The sequence below is a fragment of the Musa acuminata genome, chromosome BXJ2-4, assembly GCF_036884655.1.
Source record: "Musa acuminata AAA Group cultivar baxijiao chromosome BXJ2-4, Cavendish_Baxijiao_AAA, whole genome shotgun sequence".
Classification (NCBI taxonomy): Eukaryota; Viridiplantae; Streptophyta; class Magnoliopsida; order Zingiberales; family Musaceae; genus Musa; species Musa acuminata.
This window is the reverse complement of record NC_088341.1, coordinates 4,345,272-4,371,094: the sequence shown is the minus strand read 5'-3', so window position 1 is coordinate 4,371,094 and position 25,823 is coordinate 4,345,272. Positions and strand designations below refer to the sequence as shown.

General features: G+C 36.1%; 4 protein-coding genes and 1 long non-coding RNA gene across 5 annotated transcripts; 4 read left to right on the top strand and 1 right to left on the bottom strand.

The window, feature by feature from the left end:
• Positions 1-5,823: 5,823 nt before the first annotated feature.
• Positions 5,824-6,844, top strand: LOC135609588 (protein METHYLENE BLUE SENSITIVITY 1-like). The gene is made up of 2 exons (XM_065102994.1): positions 5,824-5,954; positions 6,073-6,844. Exon 2 carries the CDS (start codon positions 6,214-6,216, stop codon positions 6,526-6,528), a length of 315 nt encoding a protein of 104 aa, XP_064959066.1. The 5' UTR covers positions 5,824-5,954; positions 6,073-6,213; the 3' UTR covers positions 6,529-6,844.
• A 2,654-nt stretch (positions 6,845-9,498) lies between these two features.
• On the top strand, positions 9,499-11,221 carry LOC135609587 (protein TRI1-like). Its single transcript, XM_065102993.1, has 2 exons — positions 9,499-9,767; positions 10,869-11,221. The coding sequence occupies exons 1-2, from the start codon at positions 9,546-9,548 to the stop codon at positions 10,992-10,994; spliced, it is 348 nt and encodes a 115-aa protein (XP_064959065.1). The 5' UTR covers positions 9,499-9,545; the 3' UTR covers positions 10,995-11,221.
• A 469-nt stretch (positions 11,222-11,690) lies between these two features.
• Positions 11,691-14,751, bottom strand: LOC135609586 (uncharacterized). Its single transcript, XM_065102992.1, has 7 exons — positions 14,558-14,751; positions 14,308-14,483; positions 14,146-14,201; positions 13,424-13,538; positions 12,963-13,085; positions 12,302-12,473; positions 11,691-11,972 (listed from the first exon to the last, which is right to left on the bottom strand). Exons 1-7 carry the CDS (start codon positions 14,660-14,662, stop codon positions 11,787-11,789), a joined length of 933 nt encoding a protein of 310 aa, XP_064959064.1. The 5' UTR covers positions 14,663-14,751; the 3' UTR covers positions 11,691-11,786.
• A 3,547-nt stretch (positions 14,752-18,298) lies between these two features.
• Positions 18,299-20,065, top strand: LOC108952521 (uncharacterized). Its single transcript, XR_001977545.2, has 3 exons — positions 18,299-18,483; positions 18,684-18,841; positions 19,677-20,065. It is a non-coding gene; the product is annotated as an uncharacterized LOC108952521 (long non-coding RNA).
• Positions 20,066-21,145: 1,080 nt separating this feature from the next.
• LOC135609585 (protein LPA3-like) lies at positions 21,146-25,207 on the top strand. The gene is made up of 9 exons (XM_065102991.1): positions 21,146-21,532; positions 22,479-22,526; positions 22,603-22,642; positions 22,723-22,823; positions 23,012-23,204; positions 23,279-23,377; positions 24,353-24,470; positions 24,668-24,837; positions 24,951-25,207. Exons 1-8 carry the CDS (start codon positions 21,209-21,211, stop codon positions 24,786-24,788), a joined length of 1,044 nt encoding a protein of 347 aa, XP_064959063.1. The 5' UTR covers positions 21,146-21,208; the 3' UTR covers positions 24,789-24,837; positions 24,951-25,207.
• Positions 25,208-25,823: the final 616 nt, after the last annotated feature.

Below are 25,823 nucleotides of genomic sequence, written 5' to 3'. Positions count from 1 at the left end.
GGCTATGGGGAAGAAGACTAAGTTCACAGTGGCCATCTTTAGCTGGATTCAGCTCAGGGTTGACTGACAAGTTGAACTTTGCAGGCTTCCATCTGAATTGTTCATGAATGCTGTCAGGACTGGAACTTCCTTCTCATCTACTGTTGCCAGAGTCAGAGCCTTGGCTTCATCTTTGTTGGTGAGATCAGAACTGGCAACCAGCTCAAGCAAGCTACTGCAACCATCTGAAATCCAAGTAAGAGATTTTTTATTAGGACATGGTTTTGAGCTGGATAGCATTGCAGATGCATAATTAATTACACACAAGATGACATTAGGGATTCATGACCTATAATTAATTACACACAAGATGATGTTAGGGATTCATGACCTCCCTTTTCCCTCTGGAGGAGGTGCACAAGATGAGCACTTGTGATCATTCCAAGGGCCTTGTTTTGAACTTAAATCATGATGGAACAAAGCTATAGTATCAAATTCATAGTCCAACAAGATGATGAACAACACTGCCAATTATAATTCATGAAACTTTGAGAAGCATTTTTCCTCATGAAACTTGGTGGAAGAGAGACTACTTTGTTGTCCATATTTCTTTCCCTTTCTCCTTCTCCTAAAGGATCTTGAGTGGAACTCAAACTTTAGTACCTAAATAGTTGAATTTGATAGGATAAAAGATGTGGGTGTTCAATCCATTATCTTGAAATGTGCATCTGAGTTCAAGATGAGTTTGAAGTAGGAAGGTAAGCATCTGAGTTTGATACCTTTTTTTTTTTTTCCCCACCCTTACCATTGCAATAGTAATTTTATGGATGTAGAAAAAGATGTTGATTTTCAAATATCTTATTCAAAATTAAGGTTTAAATATATTATTTAATATTTTAGCTCAATGGTCACAAAAAATTATATGTAGCCAACCTAAATAGTTGAAGAACTATGGCTCTCTTATTGTATTATTATTTATTATTTTAAGCATATTAATATAATTATTCTTTGCATAAATAAAAGACTTTTATTTCTGAATTATGACTTAGAGGGCATAAATTACTGTGTAATCACTGATAAAGCAGGAATCTTAATAGAGAAACTAAGAGCAAAAATATATTATTATACATTTCTATCAATAGTTGACATTATTCAACATACAAAAATAGATTTGACTATTTTATGAGATTAGAGTGATCAGAAATTGGAGTATCATAGTCTAAAATACAAAACAATTTGACTTAAAGAATTGGCCATTCTATTGGATTCTCATGGCATTGATTAATAATCATCTTATAAAATTCTATTGAGCTTTGGAACTATTAGTTTTGATTGATATCAGCTGGCTTAGTTAATAGTGACTTTAATATTATATCACAAGATCCTAGACTTAAATTTTTTTACTTTTTATACAAAAAAAATAAAATATCATAAATTAGTGGACATTATAAGCTAATGGGTTGGAGTATGACCTATTAACCTTGATAATAAATAAATTGAACAAGGACAAGTAGCTAAAAAGTTTTTTGTTTTTTTATGTAATAGTGTTGGTATCTTTGTCTATTTTGTTGTCCGCTAAAGATCTCTTGACTATTATCTTCCAATCCTTTCTATATCGATCATCAATCTCTCGGTTCAATTATTCAGACACACTATCGCAAGAAAATAGTCTTTAATTTATTTATAATTTTTAAATTTTAAGAATAATATTGCTCAAAGAATAGCTCAAGTTAAATAAATAAATATGAGAGTCTATTCAGTTGTATAGTTTTAGAGATTATGGTGTATTTGTTTTGGTCTCGATTAGAGCATATTATGAATATAAATCAGACCTTATCTTGTATCTAGATTTAAATTTTTATATAAAATAACATTGATAAAAAATTATGGTACTGGGGCAGAAGGTATGTGTTTAAGTATTACAAAAATGCATGCATCTATAGATTTAAATTCTCTTTAAGGTGTGCTTCCAATTCTTTTCCTGCACTTTGATTATTAGGTGCAAAGTTCATAAATGTTGCACATGTTACATTTACCTTCACAAATGTACCACATTTATATCATGCAAGTATATGAGTAGATGCAAAGCTCATAAATATTGCTAAGGAGAATGTAATTTTTTTATTGAATGTGACATTCATAGATGTTGCACATGTCACATTTACCTCCATGAATACAAAAGGCATGCAATTTTGTGATTAGATCCAACTTCATAGATGTTGCATATCTCATATTTACCTAAAAAAATGTACCAAAATTATCACACATTAATGAGAAATTCATAATTGCTTCACATGTCACATTTACCTCCAAAAATTATTGCTTGTCAAGTTTGTCAGAGAGGATGTAATTTTGTGAGTAGATGCAAAATTCAATAATATTGTTGCACATCTCACATTTACCTTCACAAATGTACAAAACTTATCTCACATTTATGAGAAATTCATAAATGTTTCACATGTCACATTTACCTCTAAACTTCTCCCTTGTCAAGTTTGTCAGAGAAGATCTGATTTTATGATTACATGCAAAATTCATTAATGTTACACATCTCACATTTATCTTCACAACTGTACAAAAATTATCTCACATTTATGAGAAATTCATAAATGTTTCACATGTCACATTTACTTTCAAAACTTATTCAAGTTTGTCAAATATGATAAATGCAAAATTCAATAATGTTGCACATCCCACATTTACCTTCACAAATGTACAAAACCTATCTCACATATTTATGAGAAATTCATAAATGTTGCACATGTAACATTCACCTCCAAAATTTATTCCTTCTCAAGTTTGTCAAATGGGATGTAGTTTTTGCTTAGATGCAAAATTCATGAATGCTGCACAACTTACATTTACCTTAACATATGCACATTTATGAGAAATTCATAAATGTATCACATGTCACATTTACCTCCATAGCATATTCCTTGCCAAGTTTGTCAGAGAGGATGTAGGCTTGTGATCAAATGCAAATTGCATAAATGCTGCACATGTCACATTTACAAATATACAAAACATATGCCAAGTTTGCTGAGAGAATTTACCTTCAAAATGTACAAAACTTATATCACATTTATAAGAAATCCATAAATGTGTCACATGTCACATTTACCTCCAAAAAAAACTAATTCCTTGTGAAGTTTGTCAGAGAGGATATAATTTTGTGATTAGATGCAAAATTCTTAAATGTTGCACATCTAACAATTACCTTCACAAATACACAGAACTTATCCCTTGTCAAGCTTGCCAAAGTGATCACATATTAAAATATGAATTAATTAACCATGTCATATATACAACTGGCCAAAAACTTAAGCAAGAGAGGAAAATTAAGAGCATTCAGGTTTCCAAAAATCCAAACTACAATTGGCCAAAGAGCAACTATTTTATCTTCAAAAGTCAATGACATGATAAGATCAAACATATTGTTTGTTCTGTTATAACTGTAGCATTGGAAAATAAACTTCAATTTAGTTTTCTTGTCTCTCATGTATATCTGAAGAGATATTATGAAAAGAGGTGTATGAGGATAATAAAAATGTTCTATTGAATAAGATCATAATAAAAGGATGCATAAACCTTGGAATATATGCATAAATTTCATGTATCCTTGAGTCATATAAATTTGATGACGTTAAAAAAATTTATAGAAATTTTGAGAGTAAATTCTCAAAAAAGTAATTATTTCTTACATGATTCGATTTTAAAAAAATCTTATAGAATAATTTTTATGAGTTCTTTGACTCCATCCACGGGTAGCCCTTTCCTACTCGAGCCCTGCCCAAATGCTAGGTCAGCTCTGATACCAAATGTCATGACTCGAGTCTGATGAGCCAACTGACCAATAACTCCATTTTGATCCTGCAACCACGGACCAAAATGCTTAAGTAGGAGTTAATATAGCATATTCATCATGCCTATATAAGCTAATCATACACATTGCCTACTTCCAATGTAGGACTAATGGGATGAAGTGACAATGAGTCTGAGAGAGGACAAAGTAAGTTTGATGGAGGTAGGGATAAAATATTTTTTTTAACTAAAGGTGCTCTACAAGAATTTTCAAAATTGAGAGCTTTATCAAAAATTCTCAAACTTAAAATCTTTTCTAAACAATCATTCAAATTTTGAATGAAAATTATATTGATTTTTATCATACCTTCTTTCCCAAAGTTTATAAATTTTAAAACTTCTATCAACCCTCAACTTTACCGGTTCTGTATCTTTCGAAGTTATTATTGGATTATATTATTAATTAACTAAATTTTATGATCAATTATTTTTTTATAATCATTTTTATGATTGGAAATTTATATCTTCTTGTACCCATGTGTTTATTTATTTATTTAATTTATCTTTTCATTTCTTAATCAATTTTGATGTGTTTTTGAATATAATGAGAAAGAATTATGGAATTTCATATTAAAAAAAAAAGATACACATTAAATGTGTAAAATATCCTAGTTCTAAGATATTTCTTAACAAAGAACTTTTTTCTATGATCTTTGTGTGTGTTTTTTTGTGTGTCCATCATTTAAGTCATAAAAATTAATATAAAATATCACATAAGATTATTCCATAATATCTATTTTCATATTATAATCTCCTCAACTCCACATCATGATGTGTCTTTTTGCAATATCCACAAGTAACCCCTACTTGAATCATTTGGTATGTTTAATACTAAGTTGGAGTCACCAAAGTATCTCTCAATATTTAAAGGTAAAATTATATACTATGTAGATCGATTATATTGGCGAGAGCCTCCCACATTCAATACACTATTACTCTACAACTTATTTGTGCCAGTGAGGAATGTTGGATTGAGGTGATCCATGGTTGGCAATTGCAAGGTGATCTGAATAGAAACATCCAGAGAAGCCCAAGTTAGTAGCTTCCCTTCATTTGGCAAAATGTTGCAGCTCAAGCCCAAAGCACAACTCTCACAACAACACACTCAAGCAAGCAACTTATTCTTCTTACACCTCGAATTTGGTTTGGGATGAAGTATGATTTGTAATTCGATCGAGAATCTCGACTTGATGAATGACTTGGTTAGATGAGATCTTTCGAGTTCAAAATGCGTCTGATCATTAGATCCTTGTTTAGATGTGTCATGCAAAACTCGTGTAGGGGCATAATTTGTAGGATCCTTCTAACGTTCAAATTAGTTTGCAAGCTAAAAATAGACGAAGAAAGTTTGACAATTTTATATATGAAAAATAGTTGGAGATATTTTCTTTTTATAATCATTGTTTTCTAAGAGTATTGAAATATCTAATTAATACATTATTATTTACAAGCCTCCATGTGTCACTTCGGATTTGCTATGGATAATTATCACATCATTTGCCTCTCTTTTATTTATTTATTTTAGATAATTATCTGTCGTAACATAATATTTGCCATAAGAATTTGACTGTTGTTGCTATAGTGACTAGAGGGTGATTCATTCGAGATGAATGCATCAAGCATAAAGGATAATATTATGCTATGAATGCATCGTATATATGGATATGCTCCAATAATATTTTTATCCAAGATGAAGATACATTGTACAATAAGAGCATATCGAGCATTTTAATATTTTGAATGTGTGCAAAATATTTGATCCGATTATAATAGTCATTAGAAATCCGATTAATATATTCCCATGGCTTAAGCTGCTGCTTCAGCCATCTGCATGTATAAACTACACAGGAAAAAACACAAACAGTTGGTGAGCATAAAACCGACATCTATTGTCTCGCCCCCTCCCCCCACCCGTTTCTCGCGCTTTAAAGTACACCAACCAAAACCAAGCACTTGGAGACGATCCATTTGATGCCCTCACCGGACACACCACGAGGGGCATCTCTTCTTATTCGCGACTCGAGTCACCGCTTGTCGAACGACGGACGGTGCTGGCAAAGCGCTCCCCGATTCGCGCGAGGCGTTGAGTCGTAGCTTAGGTCGTCATATCAATCGTACGTTTCGTCTCATCTTCCTTTTCTTTGCTCTCTCTCTTCTCTCCATATATGTATGTGTGTGTATATATATATATATATATACCTTGTCTGCCTTGGTCTGTCTTTCTCGCACCAGATTGATCGAAACCGACGGCGGTGGCATCATTCGTCCGAGATAAGGATTAGGGTTAGGGTTGGGGGCTCGTTGCTTGGGTCGATCGTAAGTAGCGCAGGGCGAAGGAGGAGCGGCGAGCCGGCGACTGACCGATCGACCATCATGACGGGGAAGGCGAAGCCGAAGAAGCACACGGCGAAAGAGATCGCCGGGAAGATCGACGCGGCGACGACGAACCGGGGCGGGGGCAAGGCGGGGCAGTCGGATCGGTCGGGTCAGGACAAGGGCGGCCACGCGAAGCTCGAGTGTCCCCTGTGCAAGATCACCGCCCCCGACGTCAAGTCCATGCAGATCCATCATGACTCCCGCCACCCCAAGATCCCCTTCGACGAGTCCAAGCTCGTCAATCTCCACGCCACCTGTGTCCCCGAAACCTCCAAGCCCCGCCCCGGTGTCCGCGGCAGCTACAAGAAATAGCACCCCCCCAAATTTCCTGCCATCGTCGGTATACTGCTTCTAATTTGTTCCTCTATTTGCCCTTGCTTTGCCGCTGCTAGTTACCATTAGTATGACACCTATCATCATCCGCTAGATCATCGACTCTTCCGGACTGTTCTTATCCGTGTGCACTTAAAGGGATCGGTCGTCATGTGTTCCTATGTTTGATATGGCAGTCGAATATAATGTTTGTGTGGTGAAGAGAGGTTAGGACATGTGAATAAGTTGTGATCAGTGGGATGCTTAAACTAATAATGCCTGTGTTATTCCTATATATATCACTCTTCTGAAGCCACTTTTATGCCTCTATTGCCTTGTTTTCTGTTCTTTTGCAGATTTTCCATGGAAAAGTTGCAAATTTTTTTTAATCTATGTTATCATTGAAACTGGTTCTTGTCTGTGTGGAAACTTTGGTTACAATCTGAAATTATTTTGTAGGCCTTGTGTTTTTATGTTTATAGATCACATCTGCGTGATTGATGCCTGATAAGATAGTCATGTCCAAGTATCTGAGATAGCAATTTTTGTTGGTTAGCTAAATTACACTGGGAAGAGTAAGGATGAAGCTATGTTATGTTTGTGGTGCAAACTGTCTAAAAGGGTACCAGAAGGATTTCTAATGGAAGGCTCTGTTTCTCGAAATGATTCTGTGAGTACATCAGTTGTTGCATGAGGTAATATTATAGCAGTGGTATTTGGGATGTTATGATTGTTTCTGGAATCTTGTTCTGCTAAAGTTCTTCTGTGTTAGCTTAGAAATCCAAGATCCAGAAAAATAAAAGGAAGTGCGATGATTAATGGAGTTTGGCTTTAAACTCTGATTTTTGGTTTTAGTGGAAGTAAACATGGTAAAGAGCTTTGACTGCTAATAAGCCCCATATCTTTTTGTAAGCTCGTCTCGCATGCTCTTGCTTTCATGAAATTCAACAGATGGCAGTGAAGAGACTGGCTTTACCTCATACTACGCTTGCTGAAGGCATCAAGTACCTCGACTGCCCTTTCAGGGCGGAAACCCCTTATGCTTATGAGTTGGAACTTCAAACCAGAAATTACGGCCTTACATGCCAAACCAAGTACTGATACACATGTGCCATGTTGTGTAGTGGCATGCCAATGTCATGTATCGTTTGCAATTGTGAATAATGAACTTACTGCATGATTAATAGTTACATGGAAGTTGCAATCTTTTATTGGATTTATTTTGCAAGTATTACATGAAATTTTCTCTTACATATTCATTTTGAAAAGGTGAGAATCATGATCCTTTTTAGTAATGGTCTTTATAGATGAGTGGGGGATAGAATCTGCTTGAGGATTACTACCAAAGGAGATGAGGTTGTATGAGTTAATTGGATCTGTGATCTGTTAGGCATTATATGTCGGGTGTGCTCTGCCTACAATTTGAACTTCTGTTCCTATAGAGTTTTGTCTAGTACTTCATATTATTGGTTTCTATTTTGATGTAGAGCTAAGAGAAGCTTCACATGAATACTATAGAAGATATTATTCATGAAGCATAACTAGGTCCGATTGCACTGTGTCTAACAGAGTATGTAAGATTTTTTGTTTCTTTTTAGTGAGTATTTGTCGAGGAAGAAGAAGAGCTTAACCTGCTTCTCTGTGCGAGCGAAATAGGTTGTATTCATCACATTCAGAAATGCAAGCATCTTATGCACTTCCCATGTAGTTCCATGATTCTTCTGCCACTTATGTGATGCTTCATCTATGGATACCTTACCACATTGTTTGTATGGATTCCACATATTTAGCCTAGCATTGGTTTATCAGTCAAAATTCGATGGGACTCGAGTGTTTTTTTTTACATGTTCTGCAAAGTTAGAAGAATATGGAGAACCAAATGTTAGATTTTGATCCACAAGCTGTGGGTTCAACCTACTTTTTAGACATACATCCTGTATCAAGTGGTTTTCATTCTCCTTACTTTATGAATCTTTTTCAAGTCTTATATGCTTTGATAAGAATTTAATATTAAATACAATTGTGATTCTTGATGATAACACCTTTTAATGTGATGCTGATCATCATTTTGTTGCCAAGGTTCCTCAAATATGCAAGTTGGATTGTTTGTGGGTTAGTTTCAGATGCTTCTTCATCTCTTTCTAGTTTTCAGCAAGCATGCTTCAATATACTAATAACAATTCAGCGGTTCACATCACACACACACAATTAATGTTTTGGTGCATCAATAATAACCACTGGACCTTCCACTTTTTTCTTGTATGGTACAACTCTCTATGAAGGAATAATCGTGCATTTACCTGAGCTTTCTGTCGAAAAATAACACAGTCCGATAAAGAACAACCTATCATTGTCCATGAGGCAATACCCAACTGTTCCTTGGCATCCGATGCGTCAGGTGCAGATTGATGGACTCCACAGGAGATCCCTGTAGCTGATTCCATCTTCTTGTAGCCAGCCCAAGTGACCCAGCATAAGCTGATCCTGATCACAGGCCAAGTAAAAACAAAGTCGATCTCTAATTGAAAAACTATAGGGAAAGCAATAGCTAAATGATCAAAATATACAGATACAATAATAATATGTGTATCATGTTATGTCACACCTTTTATCAGCATCAGTATATTAATGGCATCCTAAGTGTAAGGATGATAATGGATCGTATAAAATACTATTTCGCTCAGTATTATTGTCCTTGAAACATCAAATATTTTAAGCTGATCATTATTATTATTAGTCTGTAGATGAAAGCTCCCTGACGTACGACTTCGCTCGCGATGGACTGACGCGGCATACATGCGGAGGCAAAACGCGCGGCGTCGGAACGGTGCGTCTGCTATGTGCAGCGCAATTCGTGACTCGAACCTGTCGTGCTCCACCGCCGTTTGTGGTTCCGTATCTCAAGTCGTTCCGTGAAATCGGCGCCTCGCTGTACGAAGGGTGGATATAGAAGAAACCCTTGGCCTTGCTGTATTATTCGCGTCGTTTGGAACTCGAGTGAAGGGTGAGTGAGAACCATGGCTAGGGTTTTGGGTGGCTGCAGGGCCCTCATGGCGGCGGCGAAGGCGGGGGCAAAGGTCGAGGCCCCCGCCCCGAAGGCGGCCGGCAAAGCGACCGCCGGCATCCTCAAGCCGCTCCCCGTCTCCCGGGCCATGGAAAAGTTCGTCGGTGCCTCAGAGATCTCGCGTACCGGGGCCATCAAAAAGATATGGGATCACATCAAGCTCAACCAGCTTCAGGTCGTAATCCCTTCGTGCTTTGAATTACCTAAGTCCCGATTCTTCTGTGATTTAGGGTTTAGGGGTTTAGGGTTTATGGTTAGTGCAAGATATATTTGGTTCTCTCTCGAATTAGTATTCACTTAGTTCGATACCCTGCTATTTTCCTGTTCTTGGTTGCGGTAGTAACTATTATACCTTCTCATCTGCTGTCTAAAATCTGGATAGGAAAACAAACAGGTGGTGATCTTTTTGTTTCTGCTAAGGAGTCCTGCTTCTATTAAGTATCACATATTCAAATTTTAAGACAATCCTGAAATTGGCATCCGATAGTTCTTTTCCTCCTGCTAGGGAAGAAATAAGAGAAATGATGATAGTGTGTGGATCTTATTGAACATTCTCTCAAAAGCAGTTGACACTGATCTGCATCAGATAGAGACTTTAATATCTGGATGATGTGACTGGGGTTTCTCTAAAAATTGCCATCAGCTTTCCCTGTTGTCCAAAACATAAGAATATATCACTGAGCTTCCTTCTCTCTATGATGGAAAAATGATGTATTTAGATCCCTATAGAAGATCTTCACAAGAAGTAACAATTCATTACATTACCTGAAATTAGGAAATGTTTATGCTCATTTTGTTGCATTTAAGCCAATTTGGAGGGATTACTCCTTAGAAAAGAGTATTTGCAATATTAGTTTGTCTATTTTTTTCTTCTCCACTAGCAAAAGCTGCATTATCTCTCATATACAACAGAATTATAATTATTGGTACTAAATTATTCTACTAGTTTGTTGATTGGGTAAGGTGATTCTTTAAAGGAAAGCCTGTGGCTAATTGAAATGTTTTTTTTTTTTTGATAAGTCAATTGAAGTGTTCTCTGAGCTGACATTCCAATCATGCTCTTCTTGATGCACAGATTACACAAAAGGCTAAAGACCTTTTGATATGAGATCTTTCCATAGTATTCATGTGATATACCTAAGAGATGTGCAACGCGGTTGTGCGATTGCTGTTGATTAAACATATATACGATGTTAATAGATTTTGCATGTGTATAGCCAGCAGTCTGGTTCTTGAAATTTGTTCTTTGCTGATTACATTTGTAATTCAAATGCAGAACCCATCAAACAAGAGGGAGATTCAGTGTGACTTTAAGCTGAAGAGTATATTTGATGGAAGAGACAAAGTTGGAATGTTGGAAATATCGAAGCTGATTGCTCCTCATTTCCTCAAGCCTAACTGAAATCAACGGAGTCATATTGGTGTTTTCATGTTTGTGTTTTGCTCGTTGTTTTGGTATCACATAACGAGTAATCAGGATATCATTGGCAGTGTTTTTTATTTTGAACTCTCCGCCATCTCCATGAACGATTTGGCTTTTCCGTAATGTGGTTATCATCCTTTGGTTCATCTTTTCTCGGATATTGATATGTTTTTGGATCATCGAAGCTTGATACCATTTTAGCTTTAGACTTTTGTCTTTCCAAATTACATCGAGATAGACATGTTTGCAGACTTGATTTCACAGGGTCATGTCAGTCTTCTGCCAGATGCTAGAATTTGATGCCATTTGAAATGCAAATGGTACCACTGAGGGATTTGTGTAAGTTAATTATTTTAGTTTCCTAAACTTGTATGATATCTAAGCTTAAACCATGTAAGAATCGATATCGGTTACGGTTCGATTTGATTTGAAACCGAACCGTGTATTTTGGATCGAACTATTGACCTGGTTTTTGGTCAGTTCTTTGATTCCAATCGAACTTGAACCGAACTGTGATGCATCACACCTAAGTCGAGACATCATCATCTAAATATTAGAATCCCATGATCAAAAGTTGATTCTAATTGAGTGGCACTACACAAGCCTTGGAATTTCTAAGGAGAGGAGATATATTTGTAAATGGTCCTTCAACTTTTGAAGATAGTGAAAGCTCTCTGATACGTAACTGAATATTGCAATGGAGAAAAATCTTCATGTAACAAATATTGCTAGGAAGAACAGTTTCTTCCTATTCTTTCTCCAATCAAGTAATTAAGTCAAAAGGTGATGTGCCCATTTCTCAAGCACAGATGGAGAACCATACCAAGGCCTCGTTGTGTCATCAGATCCCACCGGAGAGTGATACACACCATCCAAGCTGATATTTAGTGCACCTTCTAAATGCGCAGACACTTCAGGAACAACACCATCTCCCCAAACATCAGCTTCTCCACACACCTGCAAACAGGATGCCTGCCATTAGTTTGAAACTATCTTGGTGGAAGCATTTTTTCACAAAAAAGAAAACCTGAATCTAAACTTCTTTTCCACAAAGGTAATCAACTTAATTGAAAGAGTCTGGTTTTCTTGACTGACCATGAAATCAGAACATGGTAAGCAAAGACAGCAATCTGTTAATGGTTGCCGTAATTGATGCTACTAGCTAACATAGTCTACTGGTCATTCCCGATATCATAAAGAAATTACAGCTTCCAAACCATGATGGATCCTCTGACTTATATGCATGCAACATCACATATCTGCCGTTCAAATGAATATCCTTATACCTGCTTATAACCTTGACCGATAAAGCGAGCGCGTAAATTGGGGGTAGCTGAGAGTGACTTCTTGTTGCCATTATCTTTGATCAACTCAGAATCATTTGGCTCCTCATCAACTGGATTCAAATTACTGGAAGTGTCCTTGGAATTGCCAACCAGTCGAGCTCCTCGGATATACCTGGAAAAGTAGCGAGTCAGGTTAGACTCTGTGTAATATGCAGCCTTGCTATCGTTACTTGTTTCTCTCCCATCCAATTATCTGTCGCTGTATAGTTGATTATCGAACAAAGATTCAAGTGGAAGTTAGAACTTTCATGTTTCAAATCCTTCTCAAGAGAGTTGCCCAATGTAATATGACATAATACATAACATACCATATGTTGGACTCTTTTTGGTGGTATCACATATTACTCATGCCTTATCCAATAAAGCAAACATCTTCAAAATATGAATCTGATCAATACCAGCTATCAGCTTAAATCTAAAATTATGTAATGCCATAGTGTGCATATGACACTGCTAAGACTGACACACTAGAATGCTCAGCTTGCTTATTGTCAAATGTGTATATGTGCAGCAGAATATATGCAACAGGAGACCAAGTATTCAAATTAATAATTGCATGCCAAATCTTATTGTTGAATTTGTGCAACACTGATAAAAGTACCTTCCGGCGAAACATATGTATTTTAGTTCTGGTGTATAAACAGCAGGTGCACAGTTTTTGTCAACATAATCCAGCAGGCCTCTGGTTTGATCGATGACTCCAGGCAAACCCTTCGGTGGTGCCCTGAAAATATCAGACGATTGGTTGATCAAGTAGATGAGGAATCACCAAAAAGAGAAACAAAAGCCCTAGAAATTCATCATGAGATTTGTATCCCTCGAGTACCTGGATTCATATACTACAGGTGTGATTACAGTAATTTCAGTGAGTCTGAGCTTAATTGAAAGTCAAATTTTACATTCGCTCGATGAATCGCTTGGGCGAAAACCAATTTCCACAACGTTGTCATTCTAAGCTAATTGATGCAAAATATGTACATGTCAATACTATCATATGGTAAATTGTTTTATATCAGTGATCAAAAAATGATGAAAGTAGTAAAGGAACCACAGAAACCATACGAGTGAGGGGATCCAAGAGTTAGAAGCAAGGAGATGTTAGATGCCCCAAATTCTTCCAAGTACAAACGCGCAAGCCATCCTCCTGCCGAATGACCTATAAGCGATATCTTCCCATCTGCATAGAGTTAAAAACGAAGTTTCACATCTCATTGTCCCAAACCAAAACATGGAAAGTGAAAAGTGCAAAACCAAGCTTATTAACAACAATGCTCAACTTGTAAAGGAAAACAGAGCAGTTTAGTCTATTGCGAGTAAATCAACCATTCATTTATCTTGGAGAAAGCAACTCTATTGCTACATTGGATGAAGCTTGTCAGCAGTAGTTCACACTGCAGCACACTTTCCGTGATGACTTCCACAACAATCTAATGCAAGGCATTAACTTTCAACTTTGAATTCTAATGCAAGGCTTCTTAGCAACAACCAATCGGTGAGGGCACGAGCCACCAAACATCCAATCTAAGAAAACCGCGAAGGAAACGAGATCAATTTAGCCTGAATCGAAACAAAATCTACCAAGATTTTAGGACAACCAACTTTCTAGCTACACATTATGTGGATCTTTCCACCAGAAATTTCAAGTATAGCACACATATCAGTTCCTGATCACTCGAAGACGGAAAGATTTGATCTTGCTAAGAAAGAACAAGTCGGAATGTCCTACAATGGCACAGGAAATCTATCAAACAGTTTCAGTTCAATCAAACGCCTGAGGAGATTACCATCTGCCAAGAGCTGCTTAGCCTCGGCCACGGCCTCGTCGACTCTCTCAAGGTACCTGACAACGAAGAGCTAATAAGTGGACAAAGAGACCGCAAGAAACAAGCCAAGAGCTCTCGACCACCGGTCGGCTGTTGCATTGATCGGACCCAACGGCGCGGTACCAGTCGAGGACGGGCCGCGGGCGGAGGGTGCCCCTCCAGTAGTTGGGGTCGAGCAATCCGGCGGCGTTGCGGAGCCAGTCGACGCGAGAGACCTTGGTGACCACCGACGGCACGCCGTACACCTCCCTAAGCGTCGACACAAGGTCCTTGTAGTCCCCGGTGTTGTTCCCCAGTCCCTGCGGTCCATGAAACAAGTCAACAAAAGACAGCACGTAATCATGCTCAGATAGGGAGGAAGAGAGAGGTCAACGGGAAGAATGACGGCGGGGCGGGGGGCGGCGAGAGAGGTGGTGGAGGCGGGGACGGTGGAGGTGACGGTGAGAGTGGAATGAGGAGGTGTAGGGAGGAGAGACATGCTTCCCGAGTCCAGGTGTTCGACTTTGGTCCCAGAGAGAGCGAGACCAGAAGATAGAAGGATAGAAGCAGGCGGTGGTGGTGGTTTGTGGTCAAGTGGGGCGAGATGGGACGTAAGGTTACCAAAATTTTTATTATTAATGTATAAATTTACAGAAAATATTTTATAATTACATTTTTTTTTAAAAAAAAATAAATAAATAATAAATAAAATTTAATACGATTTTACCAAAAAATATAAATAAAATTTAATTACTCTTTATTTAACAAAAGATGTTAAGTTGCACTTTAGGCTAAAAATATAATCGATCCAAAATAGGTAAAACTTTATGACTTATTATTATAGAAATATATCAAGTTGATTCAAATGACTCTTATTTAACTAAATATGTGTATAAAATTTATTTTTATTTTTTTTATTGAGACATCCGATTCAATTTTTTTTATTTATATACATTCAAATCTATTTATATCATTGCTGCCAATGGAAGATGGCAGTATTAATGAAGTCCATCTTCCATCTTCTTCTTCTGCTACTTCTCATCATCTCTCCTCCTCTCTCATGTTGCCCTAATCGTAACTCTGAAATCGATGGTTTTGATTCCGTAAGATCAAGGATCAGAATCGACCAAGTAGTAACTTGATTTCGATTGGAACCATCAATTTTTAATTATTTTTAGTTAAAATTCTTAAAATATTTTAAAAAATATAAATCTATTTTTGAATTATAAAATATAATTTAAGATTATAGAACCGTCAATTTTAGTTCTTGAACCATTAGTTTTCGAAACTAATGATTTTAATTTTTCAAACTTAGGAATCAGAATCGAATCGTGATTTCGATTCGATTTGGAATCGGTGAACTATCGAACCAGTTTTATTTCAATTTTAACCTAGTTTGGTTATGTTGATCTTAGAATGAACAAACAAAATATTTATCACGAAGATAAGATTTATAATATTTTTTAGTATAAATAATGGACTTATTTATGGGTAATACCATTCCATACCCCCTAAGTATAGGGTCATTATTACCTAATACAGAGCTAATATATATATATATATATATATATATATATATATATATATATATATATATATATATATATATATATATATATATGCATGAAAGGAATATAAGTGTATTAAAATAATAATGATTAGAATGTGTAAATGTCACACCTCACTATCCCAAATGAGGGAGGAGCATTTAATACATAGCTCATCCAAGACTAATAGCTAGTTTCATGATAGATACAATGATAATAATAAAAAATAAAATCCTTGAACAAAACATCATAGAATAGGAATTACTTTAAATTGTTGATATTTCCTCTTTTGACGCATTAGCTTCAATCAACTTTCATAGTTGGGTCAAAAAATTTGAAGAAGGCATCAAGATTTTCTCGAACTTACAAAGATGAGTAAGGAAGTCAACGGGGTGGTTTACTTCTCAATAGATAAAACGAAACTGAATAGAGTCAATCTGTTGTACGATGATCGAATAACTTCACACGGTGCTCTAAATCGTTTGCTGAGGGTATCCACAACAACTATTAGTCAAAGATAACTTGTAACTCATAAAATAGCATGGAAGTATTCCTTTGAATTTTATTTTAACCATCCCAAATAAGAGCTTATATTTTTCAATCTTTTTAAAGCTTTTTTTCGAGACTTAGTACATATATTGATACACGAAGTCCCACTATTTTATGAACCTTACACTTCAAGAAATACTAAATGAGTGTGAAGCTTTTATCTAAATATGAAAGAATTGATTAACTACTCTTTTTCATCTTTATCTAGATCTTACTTGATCTTAAATTAATGTCGAGATTAAATCAATTATACATTAATAAATAACAAATCCCATGACTAATTCAGTATCTATCTAATCTACTTAGTTGGAATGAGAGTATATATATAATGATACGATGAATATTTGATTCCAAATCAAGGCATAAAAAAATTAATAAGTCTGAAATGAAAAAAAAAGAAAAAAACTTGCTAAAGGATCATTGTTAATATAATTTATCTTAGTTGGTCTCCATTAGTAAAAAAAAAAAGATGAAATAAAGTCAATCAACATTGTACTATTCAAAATAAAGAATCAATGAAAATTTCTTTGCATAAAAAGAAAAAGATCAATTAATCCATAAAAAAAAATTTATATAATAGATTTATTGATGAGTCAAAAAAAATATTTTAAAAACACTATATAGATAATCTTTTATTGCATGAATGTATAAATTATGGGGATAGTAAAAACTCATGTATTTATGGACTAAAATTACAATGAATAAAAAAATTTCATATAATTTCAACACTAAAACCCTAATCATTTTATGTATTGCTAAATATGACTATTGATAATTATCTAAAATAAAAATATTTTATTGATACCCATAAAAATCTGGATAGAAAATATTTTGATTATAGAATTCTTCATCTTTGTTTTAGAAACAATATGATATTGAGAAATACTGGGAACTTTTTTAATTCATATATCAATACATATATGGATATACATATTCATAGTGAAATTGATAAAATTACTAAGACTCATAAATTTTTTTTTTTTGAATGAAAGGAAATGAAACTAAAAAAGGTTTATTCTACCATATAACCTTAGTTCTTCCCATATAACCTTAAATCATGGATCATACTAATCAAATTTTTTATAATATATATATATATATATATAATTATTATGGTTAAGAGATGATTGTCTACCAAATTTAATTAAAAATTCATGTCACCAAATTCCCCCAAATTTAACAAAAAAGTTGATGATAATGTGATACATAATTAGCGTATTTGATGGGATACGATAGTGCTAGAAAGAATATACCTTTCAACATATGGGTATTGTGTTTTCTTTTGACATTACAAAGAAATAGATTGTTTTTATATATTTATTTTAAGAAATATTATATTAGATTATAATATATCAAAAATTTTGAAATATGATAATGTCCTTCCTTTTTCATCTTTGCCATCCTGATTGACATCGTGACTCGTGTCATCACTTATAGCATTTCTGAACTAAATCGATATAATCTATAGTAAGTTGATTCTAATAGTAATAAAATCATAGGTTATAATTATTTAGGATTGATTACATAATTTTTTCACTGTTATTAAGATATATAAAAATTTATATATTTAATTAAGTTCAGAATACTTAAATCTTTACATATAGTTCTTACTAAAATCTTTTTAAGATCATCATATTAATCATTTTATTTTATTTTTAATTTCACATCCAAAAGTTTCTCGAGCATATACACATACTATATTAAATAATTTTCTCTCAATTTATTCTCATGATATTTTATGGATAAAAATTTCTTTTTTAATTCTGTATATCTATCTCACAACATAAATTATTATATATGTTATTTATTAACTACTCAACAGATTCATATGGTTAATTACAGAAAAAATTGAAAATAAAAGCTAGCATAGATTTAACATGATCTAGATATTATTAAATAGTCAATTTTGATCCGGGTGGGTTATTTACCGTTGGATCCTCAATAGTATATCTGATCCCACGTGGCATGATCACGTTCATACTTTTGACCTATAAATAGCAGCACCATATGGCACGTCGCGAGACGTGCCGCTCCTTTTCGCCGCCTCGGCGGCGGCTACGGTTTGAAAGTCCACGCCGCCTCTGGCTCGCTTGGTGCAGGTCGGGAACGCCTCGATCCGGGTCTGAGGGGCCGCTTACCGCCTTGCACCAACTGAATCGGAGGCGGAAATCGATGGTCTCCCCTTTTAGCGCGGCTCCCGGCTGCTGGGTCTCGACGCTTGGAGGTCAAATCGAGTCTTTCTCGTTTATCTTTTTTTCTCTTTGCCTTCGATTAGGCTTGTTTCATCTTTTTCTTTCTCGTACGTTGAATGCTATGTTATGTTGTTTTGGATTTCCGCTTGCGTATTTCGACCATTGATTTACTCATTTCGAGATTTCGGATGATTAATCGTCTCAAAAAGTCTCGATCTTTGGAGATATACAGCAAACACTTGTGCAGAGCGCAGAAAGCATGCTGTTCACAAACAACTCGGCTCATGTCAGTCCACAGATTGTTCAAGATCAGATCTATTTGATCCATGAAAACCAAGCTCGAATTCAATTTCAAACCAAACCTAACTGGATAAGGATTGCTCGATTGCGGTAAACTCTTTTTCATTCTTTAGTTGTTATCTTGACTAGGAATGCAGCAATCATTTTCCATTTAGCAGCTATTTAGTAGCAATAAATCCTATGTCATGACTATATAAACACAGACCTCAGTCTTCTACTAAAGTGTATTAGCAGTTCTAATGACTAGCTTTCGACCAATTGTAAGCATTACTTGTTCCTCTCGATAGGCAGATGTTAAAGAAACAATTGCTTGCTTAAATTGGATGTTAATTGAATGATATCTTCAGGCAATTTTAGAAGGTGCATATCGAATGCCAACACTCACAGGAGATGTAGTTCTTAAGGTTTTTCGGATCATAACTATTGCAAATTCTGAAAGATTTTCAAGTAGATCAAGTATGACTCCAATTGTTTGATGTGTATTGTATAGCAACTGGCAAATTTCTTCTATTTTTACCAAGTCAGAAGGTTGTCTTGATCTATGGTTAAGATAGTCCTATCAGTTCCTGTTGGCCTCATCCGCAAGAAGATCCTATAGTTGGCAACTGATTGCAAATGCTATTATTAATCATGTTCTACAGCTTATACATGCCTAGCATGTCTGTTCTGTATACATTAAAAGGCACTATTTTGTTTGTTTTATTGCTCTTCTATGTGCGAGAAGGTAAAACATTGAAGTGGCTTAGTAGTGAAGCTTATTATAAGCGATTAATCTGCACAAACAAAGACAACAGTTTTAGTGTAATGTAACCATACAGGTGTTATTTTTTCGTCTCTGCATTGTTAATTCATACCATCCTTGTTTCTAAGATTTAATTTATCTCGAGGTAAGTGTATCTTTTGGTGGACTCCCTTGTTTTGGCAGGAATTTAACACAGAGGCAGCGCATGTTAACCGAGGAGTCCGCAAAGGATGAACAATGAGATGATGAAAAGGGAGCCCCAGTTGTAGGAGCATCAGGATGAGTTATTCCCAAGCTTCCGAAACATTTTCAGGCTCAAACCACTTGGTTTAGATCTTCAATGTAGACAAGGTTTTGTATACAATCATAGGATCCTTAATCACTAAGCAGTACATCATAATGTAATCAAGGCACACAGTTTTGATACTATATTGACTTCAGAGCAACAAGTCTTGGTGTTTGTCCATTGTTGCCTGATAGATTTATTTGTTTCTATAATGTGAAGCAGAAGAGTTACCAGTGCTCAGTGCATGTTGGATGGTGGCCAGTGGCAACTGGGAGAGGGATTTTATTGGAAAAAGCTGTTGGATCCATACAGCTCTTTTGCCATGAACTGTTCATGTGTGTTGCTTTGGTTTTTGTGCACTTGTGGGGCAGTGTAGCTGAACCATAGCAGTCAAATCTGTTCTTTCTAGCATTTCATTTTGATCTCCATGAATCCATGCAGTCTGTATGCTGATATTAGTTAGCACATTGTTCTGATCAACACCACACAGGTACAGTTTGGTCATGGTAAACATATTCAACCACCTTTTCTTTCTCCAAGGAAATGTTTTATGCCCAAAAACCCTCCATTCTTAACTCCAATCATATTAGCCTCTTATGATCTTTCACAATGTTTCTAGTACTGACATTTTGGTAGACAGAATCACTCATCAATGATTGATACAAATAGTCAATGATTGATACAAATAGAAGAAAGAAAAGTTTGTTGCCATATTTGTGGCACTTCAATGATGAAACTAGAAATGAAATATTTTTTTGAATACAAATTGTGTGCAGTCATCACGTAGAGGTAAAACTATTCAGAAACAAGTCATCTAGGTAATTATTTTGAAGGTTTTTTAGTTTTGCAAAATGGTACATGACTGAATGAGCTTTTGGGGTAATGTCTCGAGCTAGTTTGTTGTGTTGTTTCGCAATAGTGACATATGAGTATATGTGAAAACTTTGGCCTGTAGATCATTTTAGACTCTTTGTCGTGCAATCATTCAAAGTTTGCGAAGTCTATATTTATATTTTGTATTGCTTATCAAGTATTTGTTGAAATGATTATTTGTGGCTTCCAAGTTAAATGTTTTCTCTAGTCCATCTTCTAAAAAGGATTATAAAAGGTTTTAGATAGATTGACCTTTGCAGACGGAGGTGCCAATAAATCAATTTATCATTTTCATTATGAATATAACGCACTAACCATTAGGATCAATTTATCATTTTCATTATGAATATAATGCGCTAACTATTAGGATGTCTGCTGAAAAATAAACTCAGTATCTTATAGGATCCCAATACGATGAAAGCAACTAACTGTCATAACCGATAACTGACACAGGTCCTCGGTCTCCTTAAGTCAACGAGAGCCACACAACTCTCCACGCTAGGATGCCGGATAAGGCTTCTCCCATCTCCCTCCACCACCCGACCACCCTCCCAAGATGCCTATGTCCATCCCTTCTTCGACCTCCGGGCCACCGTCGGCCACCGTCTATTCACTCCCTAACTCGGTACAGCTCCACCACCGCCCCGATCGATCCCGGTGCTTCCGATCCACTTCGCCATCTTGCAAGCTGAACCGCTTCAGCACTCCGCCGCCGCGCCAAAGGGTTGACGTTGGGACGAGTCGATGCCTCGGCTGTAGCAGATCTGCGTGGGGGGCGAAGAGAAAGGACTCTGCTTCGTGCTTGGTCACCGCTAACCGTGACGGCGAAGTCGAGTCCGGCGTGGAATTTCCCCGAGACTACTTCGAGCTCCTCCAGCAGGTGCTTCCCAAGTCAACTAGGTTGACTTCCTTAGTTCGATGTCACTCAATCTAGCAAGCAAATCACTCGCTCTTCTGTGCAAAACCATCAACTGGTACTCATCATAAGTTCCTCCTCTCACTAATTCCACTCGAACAACTTGTAAGCTGTCATGGTGGAGGTAAGCGATTGGAGAAGAAAGGATCAGCAAGTCAAGCTAATTGAGATTGTGCATTTGCTTGGAATTAAGGAAGCATTGATGAGGCTGCAAACCAAGGATTTAGTTTATTCCAGCTAAACACACACACACACACACACACACACACTATAATCTAGATGTAATGCAATAGTGCCATCAAATCTTGTCCTGATCCTTTGGATGATATGTAGACGAGCTTTATCCTAGCAAAGGTTATAAGCAGTATATTTATGGTTTGATGAGGCAATAAACATCTCACAAGTGTGACTCAAGAACAGGATAGGTGATGTAGTTGTTGATGCTTATTGATTAAGGTTGAATGAAGGTAGAAAAGTATGGTGTGGATTTGATGGTTTACTCCCCCGTTGGTTATTGGCTCGATTTTCTTGTGACATTATGGGGGCTTCTTCTAGTGCCAAACATTATTCGTGTGGTATCGCTTTCGTCACGACTGATGTCGAGATGAGGAATGGATTCAGTCGAATGGCTTACAAGAAACTGAGTCGGGTGTACCAGACAAGACCCTTCCAATTATCTGAACATAAAGAGTCGTCTGAAGACTCTGAACCATCAGAGTTACCATCAACTTCGTGTGCTGATGGTATGTCTGACTGATCGTTGACACACAAGGCTGACCAGTCATCCGACTTGGTGTCGACGTGACACTCAACTTTCAATGTGTCATTTACCCATGTCACCATCATATGATAGTAGAGCTAAGCATGACAAGCCAATGGAGTGATGTTTTCCTCCTTTTACTGATCTCAGGCGAAAGAAGCAACTGCATTGGCTTTAAAGGATGATAAGCAACTGCTGGTGAGTCGATGATTAACCAATCCTGTGAATTATGAACATGGAGAAGTCAGTTTGCAGAATTAACTTTCTCTTGCAGGAGATTGAGTTTCCTACTTCTGGACTAGAATCTGTGCCAGGTTCTTCTCATTCAAATATCTTCCCTTAGCATGCTAAATATACCCTAATGCATCATAATTCATGCCAATATTGTGATTAGGTGATGGTGAGGGGGGGATTGAGATGACCGAATGCATGCAGCTAATCAGAGGATTCTGTGATCGCCTAATAGCTCCCGAAAAATCTACTCGAACGCGAGTGGTATGTACTTCTTTCCCAGATGAATCAGATCTGTTCTGATACATCCGATATTTATCTGCTAGCGGATGGAATAAAAGATCAGAGGATCAAATTGAGTGCTTTGATCTGATTTGTAATGGTAAAAGCAGTCCAAACTACAAAATCTAAGTCGGTAAACAAAGTGCAACACAAATTTTTTGTGTGCACAGTTCTTCCCAGAGGCAAATGAAGTTGAATTTGCAAGAAGATCAGCATTTGAAGGGACTGCTCTAAAGCTTGATTACCTAACAAATCCATCATTTTTTGAGGATTTCGGTTTCATAACCAAAGTCAAAATGACAGATCGCGTAAAGCCAGACGACGAAATGTTCTTGGTTGCATATCCCTACTTCAATGTCAATGGTAAGCTTTGTTGATCCTTCTGAGTTATCTATTTGATTTCTGTAGATTTAAAGGATGAATTCATTGTTTCACAGAAATGCTTGTGGTGGAAGAACTTTACAAGGAAGCAGTTGTAAATACCGGGCGAAGGCTAATTATCTTCAATGGAGAACTTGATCGGATCAGAAGTGGATGTATCCTCTATAGGCTTATATTTGATTCAATCTACATGATTCTTGGAACTTACCTTAATTTCCATTTACATTATTTATTAGTTCTAAAATCAGATCCAGTTGGGATCAAAATGATAAAAGAATGATTGATTTGCTAAGAAGTAGAGAATTCTAAACTTATATATGCAGAGCATATCACCAACAAACATTGGAAAAAAGTTCCTTTTTTTTTTCTTAATGGCAGGTGACCTTCAAACATATTATGTATCCTTTTGTCAAGTAGGATGCAAGATTTCTCCCATGTCACACTAATTAATTAGTTTAAAGGATACAGTTAAGCTTGACCAATTGTTCTGATAAATGGAAATCATTATTTTTAGGTATCATCATCACCAAGACTGAGAAAATATATTTGCATCAATTTGGTTCTCGACTCAAATCCAATCATATGGTTATTACAGCAAAATCCTACATATAGAGAATTGAAACATGAGGAGAAAATGCTTCGTTTCAGTGGTAGAAATGGGAGCAATGCTTCCACAAAATGCTGTCACGATTGATGCAATTTATATTTTAATGCTTCTTGTTGACATTCTACACTAAATATCCATTGAGAAAAGAAAGTGCAATAGTTTGTCGAGTAGTGTATACCGAGGACTGCAACACCCCCGATACGATTTGGTAAATATTTTACCGGTCCGATGATCCACCGGTACATGGACAAGGGTAATCTGACGTTGTCCTGGATAGTTTCTTGTTTCTTGTTTCTTCATTCTGTTTTCAGGATTTTTTTTAAACCTAATATAACGACACTCGGTATACCAGTATGATACCAGTACACTAATATAACGACACTCAGTATACCAGTACACTACCAGCACATGAAATTATGAACCTTGGTCTATAGTATATGCATCTTCTTGATCATCGCCAGTGTAGAAGTATATATAGATCTTGCCACATAAATTTCATTTATTACTGTCCTTAATGAGTTAGATTATCCACAATTCTTCTATCCCAAGTTGGCTGCACTTACCAAGACATTCCTACCCAAGTTGGAGACAGTCTACTACATTCACAACTTTAAAGGACTCAAAGGAGGAACACTTTTCAGGTTTGACTTCATGCTTTGATATAATATGGACAACAATTGGGAAAATAGATGCCTTTGATTCTTATTTCTGATTCCTGTTATTTGAAAAGACACATTAAATATATGTCCAGTCTGTGTTTTATGTACCTTTATAGAGAAACAGCAGCATGCATTACTAGAATTCATGTTTCACTTTCTAAATTATTCTGTTTTTTCAGGTCTTACCCTGGTCCATGGAAGGTATTGAGAAAATTAAGAGGTAGATACATATGTTTGCATCAGCAAGAAGAGATGCCATCACTGAAGGAAGTTGCACTCAACATTCTTCCATCAGCATAATCCATGAGATACTAGCCATTCCAGCGTCTTTATGTACATAAACTCAGGTGTAAGTGGAGCTGCCAGTTCTTTTTTTTTTCTTTCACCACATACATTTGCATTCCTCAAACCTAGAGTTTTACTAACTGGAATATGCCATTGCATGTTTGTTATTGACTGCAGAAAATTGCAAGTCTGATGTACAGGTTTGGTGGCATTGTCTGGGGATTACTGTGACAAGATGGGGGCTTTAAGTGTGCATGAAACAGTATCCTTTTACCAAGATGTTGGCAGAAATTTTTGCCTTGAGAGATTTGTTGATACAAGATCTCTATACCTCTATCACTATTTTGCAATTTTGGATCTCTGGCCTCTTTTATTCCACCCATTCCCCATGTAATAGACAGCTAGAATCAATGAGAGGCTTGCAATTGATTTCATGCACTTGATTTGATCAATTTGAAACCCCAAAAAAATCATATATAATTATTTCTACTTTTAGTTGGAACATCAAGTTTTCACCTCTTGGAACATATACACTGAGCCATCCTTTTAAGAGGACCAGATAAGCCTGGACCTAAAATCTAACCCAATATTTAAACTCAATTATTGTCTTAATGTAATAGTATAAAAAATGATTTTTATAGCCTTAGCAATAGCTATTAGATCAAGGATATGGACTGTGGAGATGGACCATCCAAACTTTTCTCTTTGTTAGTAGGTCTCAACATAAGAGCATATAGTCCAGTCGAATTATGGAGAAATCACAAGGTAAATTGAATTATCAAAACAATGAGAGATAAACAATGTTTAATAACTTAAGATGTGTAAACAAACTTCCAACCACCTGCAAAACTTGGAAGATGAAGGTGAAAAAAAAAGCTGTAGGACATGTCCTCTCAACATTGCATAATGCGATAGGAAAACTAGAGCTCAAATGGCATACCATAATGTGATATGCCAAGTTTGCCTAGATGCAGGAGATGAACTGGACTTGGAAGACATCAAATAAGAATACAAGCAAAAACCTGGCTGTAGTTTTCAAGTGACATGAAC

Bases quoted from the DNA above. Each gene is read 5' to 3' on its own strand.
- LOC135609585 (XM_065102991.1), top strand. From the start codon at position 21,209: ATGCCTATGTCCATCCCTTCTTCGACCTCCGGGCCACCGTCGGCCACC. The intron at 22,527-22,602 runs GTGAGTCGATGA...TTTCTCTTGCAG, and splicing joins AGGATGATAAGCAACTGCTG to GAGATTGAGTTTCCTACTTC. The intron at 22,824-23,011 runs GTATGTACTTCT...TTGTGTGCACAG, and splicing joins AATCTACTCGAACGCGAGTG to TTCTTCCCAGAGGCAAATGA.
- LOC135609586 (XM_065102992.1), bottom strand. From the start codon at position 14,662: ATGTCTCTCCTCCCTACACCTCCTCATTCCACTCTCACCGTCACCTCC. The intron at 14,484-14,557 runs GTTGACCTCTCT...CATGGACCGCAG, and splicing joins GCCCCGCCGTCATTCTTCCC to GGACTGGGGAACAACACCGG. The intron at 12,474-12,962 runs GTACTTTTATCA...CTACTTTTCCAG, and splicing joins TACATATGTTTCGCCGGAAG to GTATATCCGAGGAGCTCGAC.
- LOC135609588 (XM_065102994.1), top strand. From the start codon at position 6,214: ATGACGGGGAAGGCGAAGCCGAAGAAGCACACGGCGAAAGAGATCGCC.
- LOC135609587 (XM_065102993.1), top strand. From the start codon at position 9,546: ATGGCTAGGGTTTTGGGTGGCTGCAGGGCCCTCATGGCGGCGGCGAAG. The intron at 9,768-10,868 runs GTCGTAATCCCT...ATTCAAATGCAG, and splicing joins TCAAGCTCAACCAGCTTCAG to AACCCATCAAACAAGAGGGA.